General features: G+C 52.3%; 9 protein-coding genes across 9 annotated transcripts; 4 read left to right on the top strand and 5 right to left on the bottom strand.

The window, feature by feature from the left end:
* Positions 1–1,668: 1,668 nt before the first annotated feature.
* On the bottom strand, positions 1,669–2,650 carry COCSADRAFT_160620 (uncharacterized protein; the record flags this gene model as incomplete). Its single annotated transcript, XM_007702011.1, has 6 exons — positions 1,669–1,770; positions 1,820–2,168; positions 2,217–2,293; positions 2,340–2,379; positions 2,432–2,570; positions 2,644–2,650. The coding sequence occupies 6 exons, from the start codon at positions 2,648–2,650 to the stop codon at positions 1,669–1,671; spliced, it is 714 nt and encodes a 237-aa protein (XP_007700201.1).
* Positions 2,651–2,915: 265 nt separating this feature from the next.
* Positions 2,916–5,911, top strand: COCSADRAFT_36973 (uncharacterized protein). Its single transcript, XM_007701648.1, has 8 exons — positions 2,916–3,041; positions 3,121–3,138; positions 3,215–3,263; positions 3,331–3,424; positions 3,480–4,640; positions 4,693–4,873; positions 5,213–5,301; positions 5,671–5,911. The coding sequence occupies exons 1-8, from the start codon at positions 3,038–3,040 to the stop codon at positions 5,713–5,715; spliced, it is 1,641 nt and encodes a 546-aa protein (XP_007699838.1). The 5' UTR covers positions 2,916–3,037; the 3' UTR covers positions 5,716–5,911.
* Positions 5,912–8,297: 2,386 nt separating this feature from the next.
* COCSADRAFT_36970 (uncharacterized protein) lies at positions 8,298–8,923 on the bottom strand. The gene has a single exon (XM_007701647.1). The coding sequence runs from the start codon at positions 8,891–8,893 to the stop codon at positions 8,402–8,404; it is 492 nt and encodes a 163-aa protein (XP_007699837.1). The 5' UTR covers positions 8,894–8,923; the 3' UTR covers positions 8,298–8,401.
* A 1,529-nt stretch (positions 8,924–10,452) lies between these two features.
* Positions 10,453–11,167, top strand: COCSADRAFT_324706 (uncharacterized protein). The gene has a single exon (XM_007702010.1). It carries the CDS (start codon positions 10,624–10,626, stop codon positions 11,158–11,160), a length of 537 nt encoding a protein of 178 aa, XP_007700200.1. The 5' UTR covers positions 10,453–10,623; the 3' UTR covers positions 11,161–11,167.
* Positions 11,168–13,323: 2,156 nt separating this feature from the next.
* Positions 13,324–13,629, bottom strand: COCSADRAFT_36966 (uncharacterized protein). The gene has a single exon (XM_007701646.1). The coding sequence runs from the start codon at positions 13,621–13,623 to the stop codon at positions 13,444–13,446; it is 180 nt and encodes a 59-aa protein (XP_007699836.1). The 5' UTR covers positions 13,624–13,629; the 3' UTR covers positions 13,324–13,443.
* Positions 13,630–13,741: 112 nt separating this feature from the next.
* COCSADRAFT_357380 (uncharacterized protein) lies at positions 13,742–14,533 on the bottom strand. The gene has a single exon (XM_007702009.1). It carries the CDS (start codon positions 14,500–14,502, stop codon positions 14,038–14,040), a length of 465 nt encoding a protein of 154 aa, XP_007700199.1. The 5' UTR covers positions 14,503–14,533; the 3' UTR covers positions 13,742–14,037.
* A 1,121-nt stretch (positions 14,534–15,654) lies between these two features.
* Positions 15,655–18,015, bottom strand: COCSADRAFT_142868 (uncharacterized protein). Its single transcript, XM_007702008.1, has 2 exons — positions 17,549–18,015; positions 15,655–17,430 (listed from the first exon to the last, which is right to left on the bottom strand). Exons 1-2 carry the CDS (start codon positions 17,646–17,648, stop codon positions 15,818–15,820), a joined length of 1,713 nt encoding a protein of 570 aa, XP_007700198.1. The 5' UTR covers positions 17,649–18,015; the 3' UTR covers positions 15,655–15,817.
* A 1,803-nt stretch (positions 18,016–19,818) lies between these two features.
* Positions 19,819–20,271, top strand: COCSADRAFT_36962 (uncharacterized protein). The gene has a single exon (XM_007701645.1). The coding sequence runs from the start codon at positions 19,949–19,951 to the stop codon at positions 20,222–20,224; it is 276 nt and encodes a 91-aa protein (XP_007699835.1). The 5' UTR covers positions 19,819–19,948; the 3' UTR covers positions 20,225–20,271.
* A 1,108-nt stretch (positions 20,272–21,379) lies between these two features.
* COCSADRAFT_324681 (uncharacterized protein) lies at positions 21,380–22,601 on the top strand. Its single transcript, XM_007702007.1, has 2 exons — positions 21,380–21,829; positions 22,197–22,601. The coding sequence occupies exons 1-2, from the start codon at positions 21,404–21,406 to the stop codon at positions 22,563–22,565; spliced, it is 795 nt and encodes a 264-aa protein (XP_007700197.1). The 5' UTR covers positions 21,380–21,403; the 3' UTR covers positions 22,566–22,601.
* The last annotated feature ends 1,473 nt before the right edge of the window (positions 22,602–24,074 follow it).

Below are 24,074 nucleotides of genomic sequence, written 5' to 3'. Positions count from 1 at the left end.
TACATTTTGTATCCTGACATTCTTATTCTCAACTTGTCTCATCCCGCTCTATACGCTTTCGTTTGCTGCAGGTGGTGATTCATCATCTCAAGGTTGAACTACTTACTACCCTTGGATATACATTAGACTACGACTGTCGCTTGGGACCCCGCTTTGCATATCACGACGAAGAGGAAGACAATCCTTCTTTACAGCAACTAAGGAATTGCATTATCGCGCGCGATAAAAGAAACAAGCAGTGCGCATATCTTTTTACTTTTGATACTACTTGTATCTTTCCTGAGCGCGTTTGGCTAATATGCAATAGTATCCTACGTTACACCGCTCCATTCAACTACCCAAAACATCAAACAACGAGATCGAAAAGATACATAACCCGACGCCAAAATGCAGCGCAACATTGTCATCTTCCTCATCATCCTCATCCTCTTCATTCTCATCGCCGCTATCGCATACGGCATCTACTATCTGCAGACGCGCATGGCGGTCGGTGGCACCGCCTCGTCGGTTTCGGATATGACTGAGAATGTATAAACCCTTCACCCATCAGGGCCTTTCAACCTCCTCGCAGAGGGTTTGCAAGAGGGTTTCCGACTTTTTACTTCTCTCCTTTCACGGGAGACTTTTTCACGACAGCGCTTTCCGCGCGATTGCGGTGCCATTACGGTTTTCACGAGCAAAATTTTTTTACAACGAAAGATGGTTTATACGATGGATGAAGGGATGTGAAGAGGGGATGATGTTTTGTATACATTTTGCATTCTAGCATGGGATTAGGCGTTGTTGTATTGGGTACGCTATTATGCGACTGGAGTTTTTTTTTGCCTTTGGACCTAAATGGGAAGGGGGATAATGAGATTGAGGAAGGGAAAGAAGTTGAAGGTGGAAGGGCCTCAGAGGGGATATACCCGTAACGTAACGATTTTGTATGGATGTGATGATGAGAGAGTTGAGATGAAATGAATATTTTTGATATGTTAACAGAACATCGTATGAGTGAAAATGGGAATGATGAGATTTGATATGCTTTCTTTACATGTCCATGTAATCAGCCATGATGGTGGATTCGGTCTCTGTAAAAGTCGACTTAGGTCGAACCATTTCGCCTGTTAACCCCAAAAGCTCTTAGTGCAGGGTGAGACTAGAGATTGCATAAAATATGCATAGACCGCATTTTGGAAATACCATTATCGGTATTGATGGAACTAAAAGTACAGGAAGAAAAAAAGATCCTGGATCCATCAAAAGTGAGATATCCAGAATGCGCCGTTCCCAGATTCACATACACACAAGAGAAGCTTTCTCTTGTCTGCCTTGATGCAAAGAAAATGCCCTGTGACGACTTACTCTATACATCTCGCACCATCCCAACATTTCCCACATGAAAGCCAAGTTACATTTCCTAAAAATCTTCCTTGTGCGGTTCAGTGGGGGGAAATAGTCGTCAAAAGGTAGACCAGGAGAATCGACTCTTTCCACGGGGGTGATGGGAGATACGGTGGGAGACTTAATCTCTTCTTCAGGTTGGGCAACGGCCACAGTTGGGAAATTGGGTTTTGGAAGCATGTGGTCGAGACGCATCTTCGGGGCAGAATGATGGGACGGCGAAGCGTGGCGGCTCAGGGGAGCACGCTACTGGGTTGCGTATTCTATTTGTCTTGAAGCGAGTTAGTAGCCTGTCTCCATGGCATATGTGGTATCATTGTCACCATTTGGAGGTTCGTCACTTGTATGTGTGAAGACGAGGTGGCTCTCGTAGTACTGCAGCATCTGCGGGGTGTCAGTTACAAGTCACAACAAGTGATTGCAGAAAAAAAACCTTTTGAGGACACTTTTGGTAAACGTGCTTGAGGGGATGCTGTGTCTTTTGTTGGTTGTTCCACACAAGGTATACGAACTTGGCTAGGTCGCCCGTCTTGGGATCGCGCATTTCCTCGACTGTATCGACATAGCTGACATCGTGCTCCCAAGAACCTGGTGGTGGGCTCCATGCTTTCTCCAGCTTGAGCGCCTTTTCTGGTTTCGCGCGCTTAGAGCTTGTTGTGGGAGTTTCTGATCCGGCTTTGGCGCCCGAGACAGACGGCCGTCCCTTGCGTTTCTGACCCTTTGGCTCTGGACGACCGCCGATGCTGGAGAAGTACTCGTTCAAGACGTCAACAGCTCCCTCCCTGCAATTGTCAGCTTTGATGCAGCCATAGTATGCGGATACGGCACACATGTTGTCTTCGGCCTCCCATGTCCGGTCTTTGGGGTCATCGTATCCCTCCCATTTAACGTCAAATTGCAGTACACCCTGTCACTGTCAACGCTGCGCATCTAGAATGGGCCCTATTACGCACTTTGTGGAATCGATGACCGTAGATTGCCTCGACCACATATCTGCCGCACTGTCAGCGCAAATTAGTGTGATGGCACATTGGCGTGCGCGTACTCGTCCTCTCCAATATCACTATCTTGGTCGTGGTTGTCGTCATCGTCATCGATCGGGTCTTGTTTGGCTAGTGGTTGCTTTCCCTTTGCCTTTGGGGGTACATCTTCGACACTCGAAGACTCATTATCGCTGAGCGCAGCTGAACATGAATAAGCTACTGAACTGCACGCGTAGGAGGATTGTAGAAGAGCAGCCGGGCGGGCGCAACTCACGCGGCATGGTGAACTAGGGTCGCTATAAATGGCGAGTGGCCATGCAGAGGTGCAAATAGCTTCGCAAGGACCGGAGCAGCTTGGGAGAGAGCGAGCTTACACAGGCAATTGCGGGTAGGCGTTGTGGCAGCAGATAGCCAGACAATGCGCAAAGAGTTGAACACGGCTACCAGGACCAGAGGCGCGTATGTTCGCGACGGGAGGCCGTGCGCGCCCGTGCCAAGCCCTCGCCGGGGAAATTTCAAGACAGACATGCGAGCTGTTTGGACGGACCCCACCACCCCTCACTGCTAAACACCCCAGGGAGTCTTTTGTTGTGTATACCGATACACATTTAATTCTTTCATAAACTCGTAGAAGGGCTTCTTAAGCCGACAGTTCTTTCACCATAGCCATGCGTAAGTTCTGCAGGCTCCAAAATCTCCACTCATTCAACAAACTTTACCAATGAATGTATGCTAATATAGGTGATTACAGAGGTCGATCTTTCCAACGGTATGCCTGTCCATTCACTGCCGATTTCTCGATCCTCCAATCCCACAGACCAAGGAACTAATACCATGGATTACAGCGCAGGTGATGAAAGATGAGGCGGGCAGGCCGTTTATCATTGTCCGAGAGTACGTAGGCCATGGGCTATACACTTTGGGGGCTCCTACAAATTGTTTGGAACTGACAATGGGGCAGCCAAGGCAAGAAGCAGAGACAGTATGGAAACGAAGCTGTCAAGTCCCACATTCTAGCCGCAAAGACGGTCGCCAACATTGTTAAGAGCTCTCTGGTATGCTACAGCCGTTGGAACTGAGCTAGGTCGAACACCAGCTTATAGATTGCAGGGACCGCGAGGACTGGACAAGATTCTCATCTCCCCCGACGGAGACATTACCGTCACCAACGATGGCGCCACGATTCTCTCCCAGATGGAAATCTCCAACCACGTCGCGAAGCTGCTAGTCGAGCTGTCAAAGTCCCAGGACGACGAGATTGGTGACGGAACGACGGGTGTCGTAGTATTGGCCGGAGCTCTCCTCGAACAAGCCGCCGATTTGATTGACAAGGGCATCCACCCAATTCGGATAGCAGACGGATACGACCAGGCTTGTGAGGTCGCCGTGGCCAAGCTGGACGAAGTCAGCGACGAGATCAACTTCTCGCGGGAAAACACAGAAGAGCTGTTCAGGGTTGCAAAGACCAGTTTGGGCAGCAAGATTGTCTCAAAAGCGCACGACCAGTTCGCCAACATTGCCGTAGACGCTGTGCTATCGGTAGCAGATTTGGAACGAAAAGATGTTGACTTTGAGCTCATCAAGGTCGATGGCAAAGTCGGTGGATCACTGGAAGATACACTCCTTGTCAAGGGTGTCATAATAGACAAGGACTTCTCTCACCCCCAGATGCCTTCCGAGGTCAAGGACGCCAAACTCGCCATCTTGACATGCGCATTCGAGCCCCCGAAGCCCAAGACCAAGCACAAGCTCGACATTACCAGCGTAGATGAGTTCAAGAAGCTGCAAAACTACGAATCGAACAAGTTCACCGAGATGATTGAGCAGATCAAGAATACCGGCGCCAACGTAGTAATATGTCAATGGGGTTTCGACGACGAGGCCAACCACCTTCTTCTCACAAACCAGCTGCCCGCTGTACGGTGGGTAGGAGGTCCTGAGATTGAGTTGATTGCCATTGCGACCAACGGCCGCATTGTACCAAGATTCGAGGACCTCAGCGCGGAGAAGCTTGGAAAGGCAGGCATTGTCCGTGAGCTGACATTCGGAACTACAAGAGACAAGATGCTGGTCATCGAGGAATGTGCAAACACAAGAGCCGTCACAGTCTTTGTCCGTGGAAGCAACAAGATGCTCATCGACGAGGCTAAGCGATCACTGCACGATGCTCTTTGCGTCGTTCGCAATCTGGTGCGAGATAACCGCATTGTGTACGGTGGAGGTGCGGCTGAAATAGCATGTTCGCTTGCCGTCGAAGATGCGGCAGTCAAGGTAAGCAACACCCACGCGGCATCGGCAATAAATAGCAGCTAATATCTTGCAGAGTCCCGGTCTGGAGCAATACGCGATGCGTGCTTTTGCTGACGCTCTAGACTCGGTACCCATGGCGTTGGCTGAGAACTCTGGTCTGAGCCCAATCGAAACCCTCGCCAACATCAAGTCCCGACAGGCCAAGGAGAAGAACTACCGGTTAGGTGTTGACTGCATGCAGACTGGTTCCAATGGTAAGTGCGCCCCTTCTCTAGTGGTTGTCATGAACAATGCATCCCTCTCGTTTCAGCGGCACTTGGTTGCTTTGGTTCTCACCGCCGTTCGATCGACCTGCATGACCCCAGCAGTTTGGGGGAGTGTGTTCCGCGGTGCATCAACTCAATTGACGCCACCGTGGGGTGGGATGGAATTACCCCACGCATCCAGTGCTGCGCTGGCATGGTACAACCCTGAGTGGGGGAGATGAGAGTCATCTGAGCCGCCCGTACTGTGCTGTCGCTTCCATTCACAGTACCACGGGCATTGTTGGCAGTCTGATATGGAATGTTTGGCTAACGTGGCGTTTTCTGCAGATATGAAGGAGCATTTTGTCATTGATCCTCTGATCTCGAAGCGACAACAGCTGCTGCTCGCTACACAATTGTGCCGTATGGTACTCAAGGTACGTATTGTAACCTTTGGTGTTTCGTAACATGCCCTGGGTCGCTCCCTTACCCGTCATACCTTCTTTTTTCCTCTTCCCGTCAAACTTTCTTTGTTGTCTGTTGTCTGCGCGACGTCGCCATCCCCCGGTATCCCTTGCACTACAGCCTTGGCTCAATCACGATGCCGGGGAAGCGGGGAAGGTACGGTCGCGGCCGCACGAATGCCTGCATACGTGCTTGTCTTTTGCCGTTACATGCGACAAACGCGGCATCCATTCGTGTCACCTGTGGTTTTCTTGTCGCTATCCACGGCTACTTGTAACTTGTTTTTTTGCATCATTTTCGTTGGCAATGATGCACAACACACGGGCTAACACACGGCACAGGTCAACAACGTGATTATTGCCGGAAGCGGAGAGCAGGATTTCTAAACGCCACACATGTCACTGCCGTATGCAATGTCATGACGATACGAGACTTAGTGTCCGAGTTGAGTATACTAGCATGTAGCGAGACTTGAGACTCGAGGCTAGTTAGAAAGCATCGAGATGTCATTGGTATACCCGTGGACTGTTCAAAACGAATGAGAAATACACGCATCACGATGACACTTGACTTGTGAATGATCATTGAACTGTGCTTTTATGATTTGACAGCTGTGATGACGAATCCACTGCTTATTCTTCTTACATTTCATACTGTACGACTTGGAGTCTCTCTGTATATTAAAATACCCGGATTAGAGTTTTCTTGATAGCACCGGCCCAAGTGATGAATGATCGCCAAAAAGAAGCATTCAGATCTGGACAAAGATACTTGCTACGCATCCCAATAGCTAAACTGCATTTTACTACTACTTAGTACCATTAAACCGGCGTCGTTCGTCGTGTTACTTTTCTCCAACTACTCTGTGCGCAATAGGGTTGCTTTGGAAAAAGTTTCCCGGTGCTTTGTCTTTAACCCAGATTGAATCAAGCGATTCCATCTGGCCATTTAAAATCTATCCCATAGTGTTAATGTGGAATCAATATTACCACTAATATCCCTTCCCATTTAGTTATTCTCAAAGCAATTGCGAGTGTGCACTACTAGAATTTATATACCGGAGTTCGGCTATAGATATTCCATCCGTAAGTGATGTGTTCTATGAAAGATGGCTGGGTGCATAGATTGAGTGGAGAGTGGTGGAATGAGTGTCAGGGATGGAAAAATTAGGTTAAAGGGGTGGGGTGTTGCTATGTGTAAAGAAGAAGGGGCGGATGGGATGGATGGGATAGTGTATGGAGGTTCGAGTAGAGTGGGGAAGGAGGTACTAGAATGTAGGAGGAAAACGGTGATTAGATGGGAGATATGAGAGATGGATGGTAGTTTTGACGTGGTAAGCGAGCATATCTCGCATACTTTCTGATGTATTTCGTGGTAAAAATTCTTTGCTTACTTTTTTTCGGCGAAAAGGGTGGTTACAGCTTTGTGCGAAATGATGGATGAAAGATAGCTTTTGTTCGCAATTGAGACTAAGCCTAGCTCTTTTTCGTGTTCTCAATGTGAAATATCTGTGTATTCTATAAAGCACAAGTCATGAGGGGAGAGTGTTGATTTGATAGTGTAGTAATGAGACTGACTATTTTCCTTCCGCAAGTCTAAAAGACGAGTGCGGTGAAGAGAGCGAATGAATTGTGATAGATATATATGCAAAACTCCTATACTAACGTGGGTATGAGAGATGAAAGACAAAAAAAGTAAAGTTACGTAACGTCACTGTTGCCACTGTAAAAGTGTAGAAGATGCCATGTGTTTAACAGGTACGGTGGATGACTGCAACTAGGTTTGCACCGGATACAGCAATGTGTGTGTGATTCGGCATGTGGATATATAGTTGTAAATTGGGAATGATGGGTGTATATCACAATGTCCAATGAAGTTGCGTATTCAGTAAGTGCAAGGGAAATACTCCACAATGTTCACACATGTCTTCTACGTAGTGAAGACAGTACATACATGAAATACATGACTAGACCCAGCTCCCGCTTCTTGTTTCCCATCAGAAAGCATGACTAAGTTCGAGACTTGGGTATTTGAGAGCAATTGAGACGTAGGGGAAACGAGACGAAGAAGCAAGGGCCATCCTATCAGTCGTATGCTCAGTGTCATGCTTACATACCACAATCACACTCTCGTTTCTTTTCAAGTAAAAAAACATAAGTACGAACGGTTCAAAAGGAAATGTGGGTTCACCGGCTACTCATCCTGGCGCTTAAAGCAATGCATACTACCCGTCTCCATAGCCCTGTAGCTAAGATGGCAGACGCCACATCGGACAAAAAACCCATCTAGCTAAGGTATTCAACAAAATCTTCCTCCCTCCCAACCCCACAAGCGAAGAACCAGAACAAAGAAAGAAACAAGGATTCAGAGCTTCCACGCAACCTTCTAGCGTGAACCGAGAGAGAGAAAAAAGCTACATCCATCATCAACCTCAACGCCGCTTACGGTAAGAACCTCGGAAAGATTCTCAACTGGCCCTGCTTACCGATTGTAATCGCCTCCCAATGAAAAAAACTCCAGCATCACGTTCACCACAAGCATCAAACCTTCCACAGCCCCTTCCACAAATATCCAGCCACCCTTCTTGTTGAGAAGCTCCCCCTACCCCTGCACACAAAACCCACAACATCGGGCATTACCGCATCGCACCCCATCCGACCTCCGACTTTTTCTTCCTTTCCTCCCGCTCCCCCCCCCCCCCCCAACCTCCGACCGTACTAAGCCAGGCACAGTATCACACTAGCACTCCATGCATTCCTCGCATGTGAAAGACCAAACCCCCCTCCCCCCCAAGTTCCATCTGTGCTTTTCCCTTTCGTAGCTATTGTTTCGTAGTTGTTATTGACCCACTTTGCACAACTTACCACCTATACCTTGTAGAGTAGGACTGAGCTGAAGGGGGACCTCCGACCAAACGGTTGCGGCCCTCCGGCCTTCGACCCACAACATACATGGGGGGGGGGGGCTACGACCTCCGATGTCCCCACACTTGCTTGCGTGGCAGGTGTCCCGCAAACATGCAATCCCAACCCCATCCTATCCCGTCTCTCCATTACAATACGACATACAATACTATCTTAACTTGGAAATATGTTGAGGCGCACAAGCCGTCTCAGATCCATCTGCGCACCCAGAAAGCAAGAAAGCAAGAGAAGAAAAAAACTGGGCTTTCTCGAACCCGTTGTGGGTCGGGAAAGGTCTAGAAGTCTGTGTAGAAGGGTGAGCGGGTAGGAAAGTGGGGTCTGGTATCGGAGGTTCACGGGTTGCGAATGCATTGTTTTTGCTTTCTCGTACGCGGGGGTTTTTTTTGGACTTATGGGAGTTGTAGAACATGTGATGGAAGGGGGGTTGGGGAGTGGAGATATTTGTCCGAGGGATAGGGATACTAAGAATCGATAGTTTGAACTGTGGATTGGAGTATTGTAATTGGTTAGGATCGATAGGATTATTCGATGGCGAAGGGGGAATAAAGGGCAATGTGAAGGTGGGTTTGCGTTGCAATCGGTATGCCAAGTGTGGTGTACCTACCTCACTCCACACACACACACACACACACACACACATGTGAATATTACAGTAGTTATTGCAATCTCCACATCTACACGTAATTTTTTTTTCACAGTAACTATTTACATACATATATAAATACATCGGCAGAGCTCGGCTACCCTTAGCGCCCATCTGCATCTAGGCAACAACGGCACATGGCGCCAGAAAAAGGTCGTCGACACAAGACAACATGTGAGTGCATCATGCAGCCTCCGCTCCGAGAAAACCAAGCCACAAAGCCCAAAAGGGCGAAGCTTACCCATATGCATGTGTGCCATCGTAATCCCGTTTCCCCAACAAAGATCTCTATTTTTTCCCTCGCGTCATTCACGACTAGAAGAGTTGTTGTTTATTGTTATTGACGCTCGCATGATGAAGCGATGATGAGTATGTGTCGTCAAAGTTTCTGAATCCGGCTATCTCGGATTTCTAAAATCGATAGAAAAAATCGAGGGACGGACAATGAGGCAAGTGGCGTCACCTACTACAAACACAGAAACATGCACACGCACGTTTTTACATATTTGCCCCCGTTTGAATCGAATAGTAAGCGGGCGGCGCGTTTGTGTACAGTGAGTGTTGGGCATTCAATACCGATTTGCAATTTCCTATTATGGAAAAACAACGGGCTACGCCATTTTGGGATATGTGGGTTGATCGGGTTAAGCTTGACACTTTAGTTTCAAATAGTTTGTTGAATGTCTCCGGGAAAGCGGAGAGGGGTATCGTTTATCAAACAGAGAACGCCGTTTCAACGACAGAGGAGATTTACAATCGCAAGTTTCTGGTGTTTTTGTGATATGAGCTTACCTTAGAGTGGCGTGATACGTATCCGGTACCAATGCCAAGATAGGAAATGTGGAATATGTGGTCAGCAGATAGGAATAGATGCAAAAGCTGGGCCATATCAATAATGGGGGAGATGTGATATCTGTTTGACAGGATGATAGTGCTGCAGCTTGCATTTGCGGATGCAGCTACGCTATCAGTGGTGTGTGGCGATGGTTAGTTAGTCCTGTACGTACACTACTCGTACATGTTTGCCCCAACTCAATGCAGGCAGACGAGGCTGACGAGGCCGCTCTACTAGGTGTATTTCTTCCACCGTTTACGCGGCAAGGCTGAGTGGAGAATTTATCCGGATTGCCGCATTCGGTAATGTACGATCGGCAGTGGTGGTACCTGCATTCTCCAGATGTACGTCATGGCCGCTCGTGACGAGTCCAAGTGTTGACCCCAGAAAAGATCGACCAGCGACCTTTGTTTTTTTTTGTTTTTTTGCGGAGCCCCGTGATCGTTACAAAAAAAAGGGGTGTGTTTGGATGTGTGGGGAGGCAGATTTTTGGGGGTTTCGGCAATTGAGTGGAACTTTTGTGGGCATGGGTGTGATGACGACAGTATCAGTGGTGGATTAAGTTGCGAGCAGCGAAGATCCATGGAAACAGTGGTGCGACCATCTTGGTTGACGTCGCTTGTGCATGGGGTGGGCCAGTCACTCCCCCCTTGTCATCACAAACTGGTCGACGTGCCACGTCTGGGGTTGCCCGTCTGGGGAACTGTAACCACCGTTCCCGAGTTTTGTCATCAACACCTGACATGTTCAAAAGCCTTCGCTCCAAGCTGTGCCTTGGTAAAACGCGTCGGGGTTTTCCTAGTTTGTCTAGCTAACCATATCCAAAGAGGGCTTGCGGGGTAAAGGACCAGTGGGGAAGCTAATCAACGTTCCGCTCGCTGGTGATTGCACCATGTCTGGAACACAAATAGGCTTAGTAGTGGTAAAAACTTGGAACGGCCTCGTCGCCGATTTGGAGATCTTCAGGGTTTTGGCGTTACTTGATTGTCTTGACACGTGGGAACCAGGAAGTCTTTCAGTGATAATGAAGCCAGCGCATGGGCAAGAGCCGAGGACAAGCACGTCGGACCGCGCCCCAACAGTCTCATCCGAAGCATCTCAGCACCCCTTGCTCTTGGGCTTCACATGTAACGGCAGCAGCTACGCACGTAGGCTCGCCGCCCAACACGAGAGACCACATAAGTGCTCTCATGACTCGTTTATCCTTCCGGCCATGCGCCAGGCAGACTTGGAGCAGGGAACATGGCCAGCTGCCAGGCAGTGCGTTTTTTTTCGGTTCGCATCGCAGCTTACTCCAACACCATTCGCATTCGTGATTTCAGCGCCCGACGAGCGCGCACTTAGTGGCTTAGTCCAGTCGCCGTCCTACCCCTTGCCTGTAAGAATGAGACACGTCGGCCGATGGCTGAGTATAATTATACGCGCTTGAGATCAGTGGTATTATTATACTGCGTATAAGATACTCGAACGTGCCGCGTAAGTTGAGCTCGGGAGGGCGCGGTATTGACTTGTGGGGAAACCCCTGCCACTGCAACGTTCGAAGCACCTGATCCTGATAAATCTTCCGTCTGTCACAAATCGTCCAAGAAAAATCAGGGTCGGTAATAAAACATGGCATGATTCCGGAGTTTGCTCCGTGTGCTTAAAACGGAATCTCAGCTTCCCTGGACAAGGAGGCCTGTCCCAGATAGATGCCATGCCACCTGAAGCCGGGGAAGCGCTTCCTAGTAGTAGGTTGCGCCTTGTCGGTAGGGTACCAAGAAAACGGCGTCTCCTTTAGATTCAAGCCACATGTCTTACATGCCACCAAATGAAGCCGTTTCTTCTCCCACCAACTGGCATCGTCGTTGCCTCGTACTCCATGACCAACATCCGAGATCTCTTCAACTTGCGATGCCGGCTGCATCTGGTCGAGGCCGATTGTGTGCCATGTCCTTTATCGCAGGGCTCGTGGGCGCGACATGGGCCGAGTCAGGTGCACGACCGAGTCTGTGAATCGCAAAGGGTGCTTGCGATCGAGAACGTCATGCCGGGAAACCAGCTCTTGGGAGCGGAGCATATTTCAGACACGGGGCTTTGAGCAGTCCACTGCCCATGTGTTCGTATCAGAGAAGCCTCGGTGTTTGCAAAAAACAAAAACAGCCGAAAGTACTTTGGTAGGTGTACTTGTGCGGTGCAGGCCTATCCCGGTCCAACTGTACTCACCGCCGAGAGAGGTTCATGAACACATGTTATGGGATCCCTCGTCATGGAACCTCGGACGTTTGAGCGTTGCTGAGGCCACCACAGGCCGGTAGCTTTGATCCATTGTTGCAGTCAATGGGCCAATGTGTGAAAACAAGTCGTCCGAGTTGGTATGGAAGTTGGGGGCTGAGTGACGTAGGCTATGGGGGCGTGTAGGCGGGCGTAGGGCTAGATCCGGCCTTGGCATAGATCTATCCAAGTGGAGTCTACATCTGTCTGTTACCAAGATTACGGAAAAAAAGAAGAGCAATCTTGGTGCGTCTCGTGTTGTTGATGCGGCCGCTCATGTGGTTCTGATCAGGTTGTTCGCGATGATCCATCGAGATACAACTGCAAGATCTCCCTGAAAGTTTGTGGGCTCGCGATCGAGCCCACAGACCATCTGACTAGGGGGATGTCAAACGGCGCCTGATGTTAGCAATGTTGTCAATCAAGAGGTACCAATTGCATTTGAAGCGATGAAGCTAAAGCTATAACATTGGACTGGCCAAGTGCCTGTCTCAAGCTAGAGGGTGACGTAGAAGATACTAAATAATAGTCATTCTCAAGGAGTACGACGTTAGGGGTATCTTTTCTGGTTCTGTGCTTTCAAGCCATGGAGCCCTCGATGGCCCGGGAAGATTAATATGTATATGCTCTTGGAGCAAGACTTTCCGAAGTGAGGCTTGCATAATATTGGGTCAATAACCTTTTTGCAATGGTGTCTGTGGATGCGGCGAGACAAAGACCATTAGGCATGCATGTGCTTTGGGGTTTCATTTTCTTTTCTTGCGACAAAGAGTTGGGGTATACGATCAGCTTTCGGAACGTCCTTGGTACTTGTCAACGAAAGAGTAGTAAGTGGTGCCAAGCAGACTGGACAATTGATAATGAGGCGGTAGGACCGAAGACTCATGGCACTGGTGAGTAACGGCGTCAACGCGCCGAGGAGGGGGTGGGGCAAGTGTGCGGAGGGCTTGATGTATGTATCCTGGCACCCTGTCTGTTGCTCCGGATGCGGTAGATGGTACCACGAACTGGAGTAGTAAGCCGTAGTATGCGAGACGAGTGGCTTGGGCTAGGTCTTGTTGTCTCTCAAGAGTCGTAGGCTGTGAAGTGATGATCGTAAGCGGTGTAATGCGGCATGTATTGACGGGAGATGCTGGCGCTGTGTAATACTCTGTGTGTCCAGTCAATGGGGTATGAAGCCGCGGCCACGACGCTTGAGCAGGGCAAACCCGACGGTGGTGTCAACGGCGCAGGCAGGCAGTGTGTGTGTGGAGTATTGCTTTGCCGCATGGCGGCAGTTGATTATCACCCGCTTCATCGTACTCAGACAAGCATTTCAACATGTTATTAGTCGAATGCGAGTGCAGGACGCCAGGTCTGCATCGAGCAGTAATTGGCACAAAAGAAGAAGCACGTCACCAACGTATGGATGGATGTATACGACCAACTTGTGGAATGGGACATGTGTGACTATGCGAGTTCATGTGACGAGCAATGTCGCCTCCATTGTACGGGAGCAACAAATAAAAGGGTGGACAGGGCCGGTCCCAGGTGATTGCCAACCGTAGCGAGGAGCGGTTGCGACGATCACGGTGACGGCGACGAGGACTGTCAGCGTATTACCAGACAGACGCTTGACACAAGTATAGCCAGGGAGCATTTGGCGTGGCGGAAGGGGCCTTGTACATGAGGCTGAATCATCTTCAAGATAACTCGTCGAGTATGGCTTCAGATGACCACTCGCAGGCGCTAAACTGCCAGCGCATCAACCTCCAGACCGACTTGGTTGCCGCGGGGTAGTTGCTGCGGGTGCCTGATAGAGCACTTCCGTCCGCCAATGCAGACACAGAGGATTGTTTTTTTAGCATCCAGATGATCAAACGCCCTCCGGGGGGAGGGGGGCAAGCGGTAGAGGGTGGGCGTCAACAATGCGGGTTGACTGGGTCCGCCCGCTGAGCTGAGCCTGTACGATCCGGGGTGGATGCTCCCATTTGCTGGACCAAGTTGAAGGGGAAGATTGGCGAGACGGTTATCCGCAAGTCAGCTGGCGAGGCTTGCGTAGGCAGACGGCAAGTCAATAGAGTACTCTACAGTAGTGAGGGGCGACGAAGCAGAAGTGTCGAGGGCAGGGCAGGACAAGCGGCGGGGAGATGGGGGAGGGGCGCGTGGGAGTCATTGCAGGCATGACGTTGTGTGCGTGTGTGTGGGCGCAAGCGGGATGAATGTCGCGGACATTAAGCATGTCACTGTCATCAATCCGGACACGCCTTGCTTGATTGCGCAGAAAGGCCGTTGTGGTTGATGGACACGGTGTTGTGGGCAGAGGAGGACAAAGCCGTGTGTGGGAGTGTGTCATGGGCGAAGGCAGTGGTCGGCTTGGGCTCACAGCCTGCGCCTGCGCCATAAGGCTGATGAGCGGTGCGGCCTGCTGCAGCAGCAGCAGCAGCAGCAGCAACAGTCCAGTCTCGCCCGCCGCCGATCCCACGATGATGCACGTCAAACAATTGCTGGCGTATATCGAGTGCAGCGTGTGTTTCATGAGACACGACCTCCTGATTTCCCACGGTCATACTCCAAGTACACACAGACTTTGGCTATCCTGCTCTTCCGGTGATGAGTTGCAGTCGGTGCAGCACAGGTGAGGCACGCCGTCTCAACACACCGCAGTCACAGTGGACAGGAAGCCGGCCCGAACAAAGGCGGGAACCGGTTTCGCAGATACAGACTGGCCGCGACGGCCTTGTCTGCTAGTGCCAGAGGTAATTTTGTGAGGCGCAGCTTTTCGTCATAAAATAGACCGTCTGTTCATTATTATCCACATGTCACCCGGGCCAAGAGCTATATCTGTAATAATAAGTGAGCCCGTTACTCATGTCCCCAACGGCCGTCCACGGTTGCCTTGTTACAATAGATGACAAAGTATCCAAGTCATGACATGTGTTGCATGCCATGGGTGGTATTCAGTGCGCGCCGCAGGGAAGCCTACATCAAAGCGTGCATAAGCGCTCGTCTGGGCTACCTAGCTCTGGTAGATGATACGGAAGAGCGGTAAAGAGGCCTACCAAACAGACGGCTCCAAACCGAGCATGTGTCTCTTTGTTGGGACTTTGAATCCCTGGACACCTGACATTGCGACAGAATTCAATCAAAAAAACTGCCCCAAGAAGTATTGCCTCGGTGTCTCGTGCATCGCACTCACCGGCGGCCCCTCCCCATGCTCATGCCCATAGCTATCATCATATCATCACAAGTCACCGAAGAGGCACGCCACATGCAATGTAGGGTCGAACGTTTGAGTAATGTAAGAATCCGCTTTTTGTCATTAAGTACCTATGTAGGCAAATACCTGCTATCTTTCATGCGAGGATATTTCCATCATCGGGCAGCTCCGCAAAAGCCGTCCCATTCCAGGGTATAGTGGCTCGGGCAAACAGCCCGATAAAAGTACAGTTGCAGGTGATAGTAGTACAGACCAGATAGGCGTGAGCCGTGACCCATCTTCCACATACAGAAGACGCAATCCCATGTCAAACGCAATGACTGCATGAAAGAAATTCGTAGCCTCGTCGGGCATACTCAAAGCCCTGATGGTATCAGAAGTTTTTTGGGTTGAACATTACCCCGGATCGGCTGGCCCACCCTTTAGTCCACTCGACTGGGCGGCCCGCCAAACAATAAAAAAGTCTGGAACAAAAAAACAAAATAAAAGACGAGCAGCAAGGTAAAATAGAGAACAAAAAGAAAAACCAAAAAAGAAGAGCATAATTAGAACACAAAAACGCCCTGGTTCAATGCCAAACCATAGATGCCGCTAGAAGTGCAAACGTTGAAAAGCAAAAAAGAATGATGCTTGATTACCATCCAGACTTGTGGTAATCGCCAAGCCCAGAGTCGAAGAACTGGTTGTACGTGCTACTGGGCTTGCTGTCATCCTTGAAGGCCGATGATTTGGCTTGTGATTGTTGTTCGTTGTTGTTTAGGCCCTTGACGTCGCCGGTCGTCATTGCTCGGCGCAGGCCAGGCAGGTTCGCAGCACTCTGTTGGCGCTTTGCGACTGCGTTGGTGGTGGCATTCTTCTGTTGCCTTTCCCACAGCAGGTTCTGCCTCAAGCTTCCAGTCAACTCCGAGGTCAGCATGTTGCGCCTCGTCGTCTTGGGAGACATGGCAGGTGGGTGGACGTTGGACGTGGTCATGATGATGGGCTTGGGGCGAGAGGCCTGGGACCGCATCATCATCAGACCACTATCCTCGTGGGGTGAGTTGCCAGTGGAGGGGCCGTTTGGCGTCGATGTGCGGGATCGACGGATGGCAGGGCTTGATCGGGATGCGGCGTTCTGAAGCGCCAATGCGCGGTCATCCTGATGAAGAGCAGTGGTGAGGAGCGATCGACGCGAGGTGAGGTCAGGCTTGGAGTCGACCCGCTGGAACAGAGGAGTACGGTCAGCAACGCTAGGAGGACCACTCTCTTCGTTGTCGTCGTCCTCCCAGTCGTCGTCATCGGAGTCCTCCTCCTCAATGGCGCTCTCATCAATGTCATCCTCGCTGTCGCTCTCAATGGCCGCCTCGCTTTCAGAGGTGGCGTCTTGGAAGGTGCGGGTGCTGACTTCAGTCTTGAACGAAGTCGTCTTGCGCATGGGGGCAGCAGCCTTGCGCAGATGCTCGGTGAGGGAGCTGCGCTGGGCCATGGAGTAGGCCTCGAAGGAGCTGCAGTTGTCCTCCTCGGAGGATCCGCCGAGTGTGAACATGGGCTGCCTCTTCTTGGTGTTGTCGGCCTTTGCGGGCAGCGGCTTGGTGATGAAGCTGGACGTCTTCTTGAGGATGGGGGTGGGGTTCAGGTTAGCGCTCGAGCGAATCGAGGTGGAGATGTGGCCAGGCTCAAAACCACGGACGACGCTGTGCTCGCTCACGTCGGTCGAGGTGCTGGCCTCGGAGCCGACTACAGGGCTCATGATGTCGCAGCCGACGCTGGTGGCGACGGTCGATGTTGAGGCTTCGGGAATGGGGCGGGCATGCGAGGGGGGAGTGGCGCTGCGAGGCGTCGTGTCTTCCTCGGCTGGCTTGAGCTCGGGTATCGGGGCGGCGAGGTCGGCTGGGAGAGGCGAGAGGGGCTCAATGAATTTCTTCTCCTGTATTGAGTTGACGACCTTTTCGAGGCCAATGGGAGTCATGTGCTTGCCACGGGCGTGGCTGGTTGCCGAGTCGTGGCGGCGAAGGTCGGGGCGAGAGGCAGAGAGGTCTGAGCGGGAGGCCGAGGTGATTGCGCTGTCCAGATTGGACTCGTCGGAAGCGACGCTGGTGGAGAGTTCGGGTACGTCCGGGGCGCTGCTTGACAGCCGACGTCCTAGCGACCAACGGGACGATGTGAGCGAATCAGGCTGGCAGCAAAACGTCTCGCGGGACCAAAGACGCCATGCCATGTTCTCGTAGCGCTTGCCGTCTTCCATGGCTGGGGAGCATCGCGCAAAGACTGTTGCAGTTGTGTTAGTACGTGTGTCTGTGGTGGTGAGGCTGCTGTCCCGCTGCAATTCCCAGCGGCTTGGGTTTGCAGTGGGTTGCAGTGGCTCGGTCTTGCATGGTTTACTCACCAGACCAAAGGCCAAAGAGGTTCTCTGTGCTGCTGGTTTCGATGGTGCGCATGGAGCTGGGCTCGACGCGCACAATGGGCCGTTCGGCGCGGAGAGGCATGTCTCTCGAGTGTGGAGGTTAGAGTGCAGGAGCGAGTGTCGGTGGTCGTGGGACGGGGATTGTGGCGGGGAGGGGGGGAGTTGCAGTGGGGACGGCGTGGTTCCGTGGTCGTGGTTCTTGGAGGTGGGCGGTTTACTTTAGTTGCGATTGCGTCAATGGGGTAGAGTTGGAGAAGAGCCGAGCAGAGGGAGTGCCGGCGGGACTAGAGGGATCGCGGAGACATGGATGGAATGGCGTGGATGGAGTTACTGGTGGCTGTGGTGGTAGTGTTGATGGTGGAAGAGGAGTGTACTGTGGGCAATGGGTAGGTGTAGTATGTATGTGTGGGTGTGTGGGTGTGTGGGTGTGTGAGAGGGCAACGTCTGGTGGCAGCACAGGTGGGAGTGGATCTGGGTATGTATAAAGCCCACAGCGTGTGCGCGGACTGCAGCGACAGGGGTGGGCCAGAGCAAGAGCAACGACCTGGGCCACACCTCCCTTCCCTTGCACGCACCCTCCCCCCCCCTCCCCTCCCTCCCTCCCACTACCCTACCCATGCATCCCTAGCCCTAGGATAAGGGCCGCCGGAGCACCCCCGGCAGATTGCATCCAGAGCCCGTCCGGCCTTTCTACCGCTCTTTGGCCGATTCTCACGCTGAGCCCGTGGCCCATGGCGTCAGTCTCTGCGACGCTCGTGGCCAGCTCGCCATGCCCAGACGGGCATACGGTACCTACTACACTACGACGTGCTGGGACAGTGCAGGTGGTGTAGCAGCAGACAGCCTCCTCCGCCTTGCCTTCTCCGCCTCCCTCCCTCGCCCGCCTGGCCTGCCCTGGAGAGAAGGAACAACGCATCCAGGGCCCCCAACGCCACCTGGGCCAGGTGTGCCCACGGCGTGCACCCCCCGTGTACCGCCGCCGCGCGCGTGGCTCTTGTGATGTGAATGGGTCTGCGGCTGGGCGTGGGGAGGCACATGATGTCTCGCTCGCATGCACGGCGGACGTGCGGGCTGGCCAGGCTGCGCTCCCCTTGTGGGACTTCCAGAACATGTCGCCCTGACTCGTCATGTCTACCGTCTGTCTCATGTCGCATCTCATGCCTCGCGCCTCGCGCCTCATGCCTCATGCCTCATGCCACGCCTACGCCCACGCCCACGCCCAGCGCTCGCGACGGCCGATGAATCGTCGACGCTGTGGCGGCCGCGGCCAACCAGCTGGCTGCCGTGACATGTGCGGTGCTGACGTAGCCGCCTGGTTGCACCGTCTGCCTCCCGTCGTGGGTCGTAGGTCGTGGGTCGTGGGTCTTGGGTCGAGTGTTGCTCGCGGATCCGTTGCACCATGGGCTCGTCGTCACCTGCGCCCCCGCCCCAGAACATTACCGCGATACAAGATGATACCTTACAATACCGCTGACTCAGCCGCTCTACGGCCAACAGCATGGAAAATCTTGTGCGTGCCATGTGAGGCGCTAGGCCCATTACGGCATAGCGGTCTCCCCCGCGGAAGCCACCCTTGTCTTCCGCCTGCGTTCCTTTTCCCTCTTCGCCTCTTCCGACACAGGGCCCCTGCACGCTTCTAGCCCCCTCGACTTGCCCATCGCCCATGTGCTTGCCTCGCCCGGCAGTGCGCCTCTTTTGAACCCTGAGTCAATGGCAGCAGAGAAGTACCCTCTCCACGCCCACACACACACGCTGCCTCCACACCTCCAAAAGAAGCCTCCCCCGGCCCGCCAGCCTCACCACCAAACCCAAACCTAGCTGTCTTCTACGCTCACTCTCGCTCACACACGCTCATAATACTCGCCTTGCTCACCCCGCCCCGTACTCGTTCGCCCTGTTTGCCACTCCCTGCTCGCTTCTGCCGTTTGCGCTAATCACACCTCTCCCCGCACCAGGGTACCTCCATCACGGGGTACCTGACTTCTGCCGTCCGCTGGGCGGTCAAGCCGTCTAGTAACGAGTAGCAAGCAGCAAGTAACAGAGCAGCACTCCGAGTAGCAGACGCCCGCTGCCCTTGCAACTGTCTGCCTGCCAGCCATGTGGCTCTCCCCCCTTTGCCGCCCTCGAGTGCCGCCATCGTTGCCGCCATCGCTGCCATCTGGTGCACTGCCCAAAGTCATGACCCTGTGCCTGTGAATACTCGACCCATTGTTCGCCAGGTTCCTGGATGCGTTGGTCGCCCGCAGGGGTCACCGCGCACGAGGTACACGCCCCGTGTCGCCACCGGGTGAAGACGCCGGCTGTCGACAAACACTACTGCTGCTGCTACTCTACCACAACCATTTTCCCCAGACACTCACAGCCAGATGTCGGGGTAGCGCCATGTACCCTGCCAAGATAGCTCTGTGCCCCCTAGTCCCTCTGGTACCGTCCAAGTTGGCAGACATGCTACGTCAGTCGATTGCACCGCAATTTCTCGAGGTCATCTGCGGCGGCCCGCCGAATCACAAAGCCACAAAGCCATCAGGTGTGACTGCTCCTCGTCGCTACATGCGGCGTGACGCTTGTTTCATGAGTTGTACATCGGGAACTACTGTTTCGCTAGCCAAACATTGCAAATTCTACATGGCTCTCAATGACCCGGTGCCTGTCCACTAATCCCTCCTTGTCCATGGTTGCTGCTGTCCCCTAAGCCACCCCAATCTCACGATGCGCGCCACCGCACTCGATGCCCAGCGACTCCAACCACACCGGTTCAAATCATACATGAACATCTGCAACATTAAAAAAAGCCTTTGACGCACCCCAGCCGCTCTCGCTACATCTGGTTCATCGGATCCAAGGCCCGTCACGTTTGCTTCTGTCCCTTTTTCTTTTGCCCAGTCCCCAGATAACCGACCATTCCAGCCTTACAGTCACCGCGGCAATATCGTCCCGAGACCGAGGCATTTAGCACAGCGAGGCCAAGAAAAAGAAGAAACAGTCACTAGAACTACGTGCGCGTGATCAAGTCGCGGTGTGCATTGTCGCCTTCAGCGTCTAACACTGAGTGTGAGGTGACCGCTGATATGCTGTACCATGATCTAAAGTTGGATTTGCTTTGCTACGTACAACTAGGACAATGGATCCCCCGCGCGCACTCAGCTACTAACTTTGGGTCCCGAATTTTGTCACGACTCACATGTCCATGGCTTTCCGATGTGCTGCTATCATCACTTACCAAACTTACTCGCCCATGTCTGACCACTACAAGACACAGCAGCGACCGACTTGACAAGACTAACCGTCGTTCCACGGCGCCATCAGCAACCCTCCGTATGCAGGATCAATAGAAATGAAAGAAGAAGAAAATATTACTCTCAAGCAACTTGGCAGAGTTTGGGTCGTAGTATAGTAGGTGAACTATTTGGACCTTTTTTTACGGCATGGCCTACAACTTGTCGACGACAACGGCCTGGGCATCAAGGGTTGACTGCTTTTTTTCGCCCGCTGTTACAGCACTGCTACAAGAAATAGGCAAGATCGCCGTTTTCCAGCAGATTGCTGACATGAGCCTGTGTTATCCCGCCGCCCAAAGCAACCACCAGCATGCCGTCCGCGACTCCACAAAGTACCGTGCAAAGCCATTGTCGTTTGATTGCTCGGCGCCAGCTGAAATGCATAACCCATCCTTTCGCGCGCCACACAGATCTTTTTACTCATTGTTGTGCTGCTCGCCCGCGGCCTCAGGGTGGCGCAACCATGTATTTGCAAAGAGGGCCCAAACTGCGCGCGCATCCTTCCTGTATGTATGTACACATGTATACGCATACCCACCTCCAAGGTGGAACAGGGGGAATGCAACTGCAACCACAATGGCGGCTTGACAGTGCCACACCATCGGACACTTTGCTGGATGCCCATGGCCCCGACAGCTTGGATCCGGTCCTCGGTCTAGCTCTTGTGGGACCGGGGCTTACATCCGCCCTCCGGAGGCGTCGCGTGGCTGTTATGGTTACGCAGGAGGAGTGGCCAATCGACTGGGGGTCGCTCGCAATCATCGGTCATTGCGACGAGCCGACGCAACGGGCCCCCAGCTTTGTTGTTGTATCGTATTTTCTTGCGCGTCGAGTCCCCGACTACACATGTTCGATCTTCGCAGCACTGCTCCAAATCTGGTCCCTTTCCTGGCGAATAAACTTGCACCTCTCACCCTGTGCTCCCTTCCTCTCACCCATAACTCCAACTTTATTCTTTAATACGGCGGAGTGGGCTGCTACTCAGGTTAGATACCTTTTGATCATCGTTCAAAGTGCAACAATATGCACAAGCGTCGTGCATGTGACACCCCCCCCCTTCTGTGCCGCAGTGTTATTACCCGAGAGTTTCAGCGACAATGTACCTGCGAAATCTTACCGACAGTTGGACCTCGCTCAAAAGGACAGGAAAGCCTTCCTATCGCGGCGACCAAGCCCTTGATCAACTCATTAGTGCACGGGGGGAGCGTTCTTCTAGTCTCCGGTCCTTGCGGCACGAATCATTTGTGAGGGATTTTACACGAATCGCATTGTCTCCTGTGCTTCCCCGTTAGCGGCGGGCTTTGCTCCCAGCGAATTGATACGAAATACGTTATGCTGACTTTTCCACCAAGCCGGGACTTCTTTCTGGCCTCCAAAAAAAACCAGCCATCGTCGATTGCCCAAAGGAATCAAATGTTGATGCCCAAACAAGACATTTTCTCCCAGTTCCCTGGCCAGTGGGAACAAACATGCTGGGCGGCACACACAGACACACACAGACACACACAGATATATTCACAGAGACACAGATCCATACACCCCAGGTCGCATCGCTTTGTCCGCGCATTGATAAACACATTGATAACCAACATTGTCGACAAGCCGCAGGAGCGCGGGTCGTGGGTGGCAATGTAGCAGGTCGACGGACCAAGGCGCCGGTCTCTCCGTCAAAGGTCACAAGCAACCGCCATTTTGCTCATTACGCTTTCTGGCCCGGTTGAAACCTACTAGTAGCATGCTGCTCTCTGCTTCCACCGCGCCGACTTTGTGAAGAGGACCAACGACGCCAGTCCAGGCTCATTACCCTGGTCCGGCGCATCGTTCACATGCACAACGCCCGCCTGCTTAGCGCAGCTCCTATGGTAACGTTCTGCTCCCACGTGTGCCCGCTTATCATCATAGCTTACCCGAGTCATCGTGGGGTCGCCGTCTTTTTATTTTTCGGATTCGGCAGTGACAGATGAGGCGTTTTGAAGTGGTTGACGAGGCCTCCCCCTCCCCCCACCCACCCGCTGTACGGTATGTACCTGAAGCATACACATGGCAAGAGGGGGGCGCGCGCGCGCGCAGGCGCAGGCGCAGCGGCACGCAAGCTGCAACTGCACGGCAACTGCTAGTTTGCAACCGTCTAGCCCGTCCGTTCCCGTGAAAGTCTTTTTGCTCAAAACATTCTGCCGACTGACCAATAGACACATGACCATTCTTGCCCATACAGTATTCTCCCGGAAGGATTATGCAAAAAGCCCTCGTTCGCCAATGGGGACTCCATTTTTTTCGACCTTCTGCTTTGGGATGGGGGAACATTGTGCATAAGTCTCGTTTGTAACACTCTTTGTTTTCCTTTGACACAGAGGAGTGAGATAGAGAAAGAAAGAGGAAACGTCCTTGCTCACCACTTGTCGCTTTCAGCCTAGCCAAGCATGCACTCTTTTTGTCTTGTTTGCGAAATGTAACGCTCAGGGTCCTTTGGTGGGTTGGTTTTAACGGCCTTTTTCCCGAGCTGGTGGTTCATACACACACACACACACACACACACTCTCTCTCTCTCTCCCCCAAGTATAGCTCTAGTAACACATACAACATGCGTGCTTACTCGATCATCTGCACACCCACATTCCCTTTCATCTATCTCGTGCTCCCTCTATCTCTCGGGGAGCAAAGTAACCAGCAGCACCAAGCAAACAAGCCCCCCATTGGCGCTGACCCAACATGCATGAGATCTAAATTCCCTGGACCGATTTCAGCCAGTCTTTAATTTGTTTACTTTGCTGACCATACTCCACTTGAGCGCTGTCTATTCCCAGCATGCTCACTCACACTCACACATACAAAGCCTTGTAACCACACTGCCGGGACCCTGGGGGCCTCATCCCACCGCCATTTCTTTGGCTACAAGTCACACACACCTTTTCCACACCCATCGTTTTTTTTTCTTGTCTGGATAACTATACATATATACTAGAATCTTAGGCCTCCCTTTGCACCTTCCCTTCCTTTTCCTTCACCGCCGCTACAGAACACGGCATAGACGTTCTGTGTAGCAACAGGGCAAGGCAAGGCAAGCTAACTCGCTACTTGCTACTACGGTATCATTCGTGATACCATATTGATTCGCACAAACGAACGTACTAGTCTAATGCACACACGCTGATGCTGATGCTCATCTCAGCACCAACATTAACCCCATGGGGATTTTTTTTTGGTGGTTCCCGCCCCCCCCCCCCCCCCCA

This window comes from Bipolaris sorokiniana, assembly GCF_000338995.1.
Source record: "Bipolaris sorokiniana ND90Pr unplaced genomic scaffold COCSAscaffold_7, whole genome shotgun sequence".
NCBI classification, from domain to species: Eukaryota; Fungi; Ascomycota; class Dothideomycetes; order Pleosporales; family Pleosporaceae; genus Bipolaris; species Bipolaris sorokiniana.
This window is presented reverse-complemented; position numbering and strand designations above follow the sequence as displayed.

Excerpts from the sequence above, each read along its gene's own strand:
- COCSADRAFT_36973 (XM_007701648.1), top strand. Across the intron at positions 4,641-4,692 it reads TCGAAGATGCGGCAGTCAAG|AGTCCCGGTCTGGAGCAATA; the intron begins GTAAGCAACACC and ends AATATCTTGCAG. Across the intron at positions 5,302-5,670 it reads TGTGCCGTATGGTACTCAAG|GTCAACAACGTGATTATTGC; the intron begins GTACGTATTGTA and ends CACACGGCACAG.
- COCSADRAFT_36970 (XM_007701647.1), bottom strand. The coding sequence starts at position 8,893 with ATGTGTGTGTGTGTGTGTGTGTGTGTGTGGAGTGAGGTAGGTACACCA.
- COCSADRAFT_324706 (XM_007702010.1), top strand. The coding sequence starts at position 10,624 with ATGTCTGGAACACAAATAGGCTTAGTAGTGGTAAAAACTTGGAACGGC.
- COCSADRAFT_36966 (XM_007701646.1), bottom strand. The coding sequence starts at position 13,623 with ATGCTCCCTGGCTATACTTGTGTCAAGCGTCTGTCTGGTAATACGCTG.
- COCSADRAFT_357380 (XM_007702009.1), bottom strand. The coding sequence starts at position 14,502 with ATGAAACACACGCTGCACTCGATATACGCCAGCAATTGTTTGACGTGC.
- COCSADRAFT_142868 (XM_007702008.1), bottom strand. The coding sequence starts at position 17,648 with ATGCCTCTCCGCGCCGAACGGCCCATTGTGCGCGTCGAGCCCAGCTCC. Across the intron at positions 17,431-17,548 it reads CCTCTTTGGCCTTTGGTCTG|TCTTTGCGCGATGCTCCCCA; the intron begins GTGAGTAAACCA and ends CAACTGCAACAG.
- COCSADRAFT_36962 (XM_007701645.1), top strand. The coding sequence starts at position 19,949 with ATGTACCCTGCCAAGATAGCTCTGTGCCCCCTAGTCCCTCTGGTACCG.
- COCSADRAFT_324681 (XM_007702007.1), top strand. The coding sequence starts at position 21,404 with ATGCAACTGCAACCACAATGGCGGCTTGACAGTGCCACACCATCGGAC. Across the intron at positions 21,830-22,196 it reads CGGAGTGGGCTGCTACTCAG|CCGGGACTTCTTTCTGGCCT; the intron begins GTTAGATACCTT and ends TTTTCCACCAAG.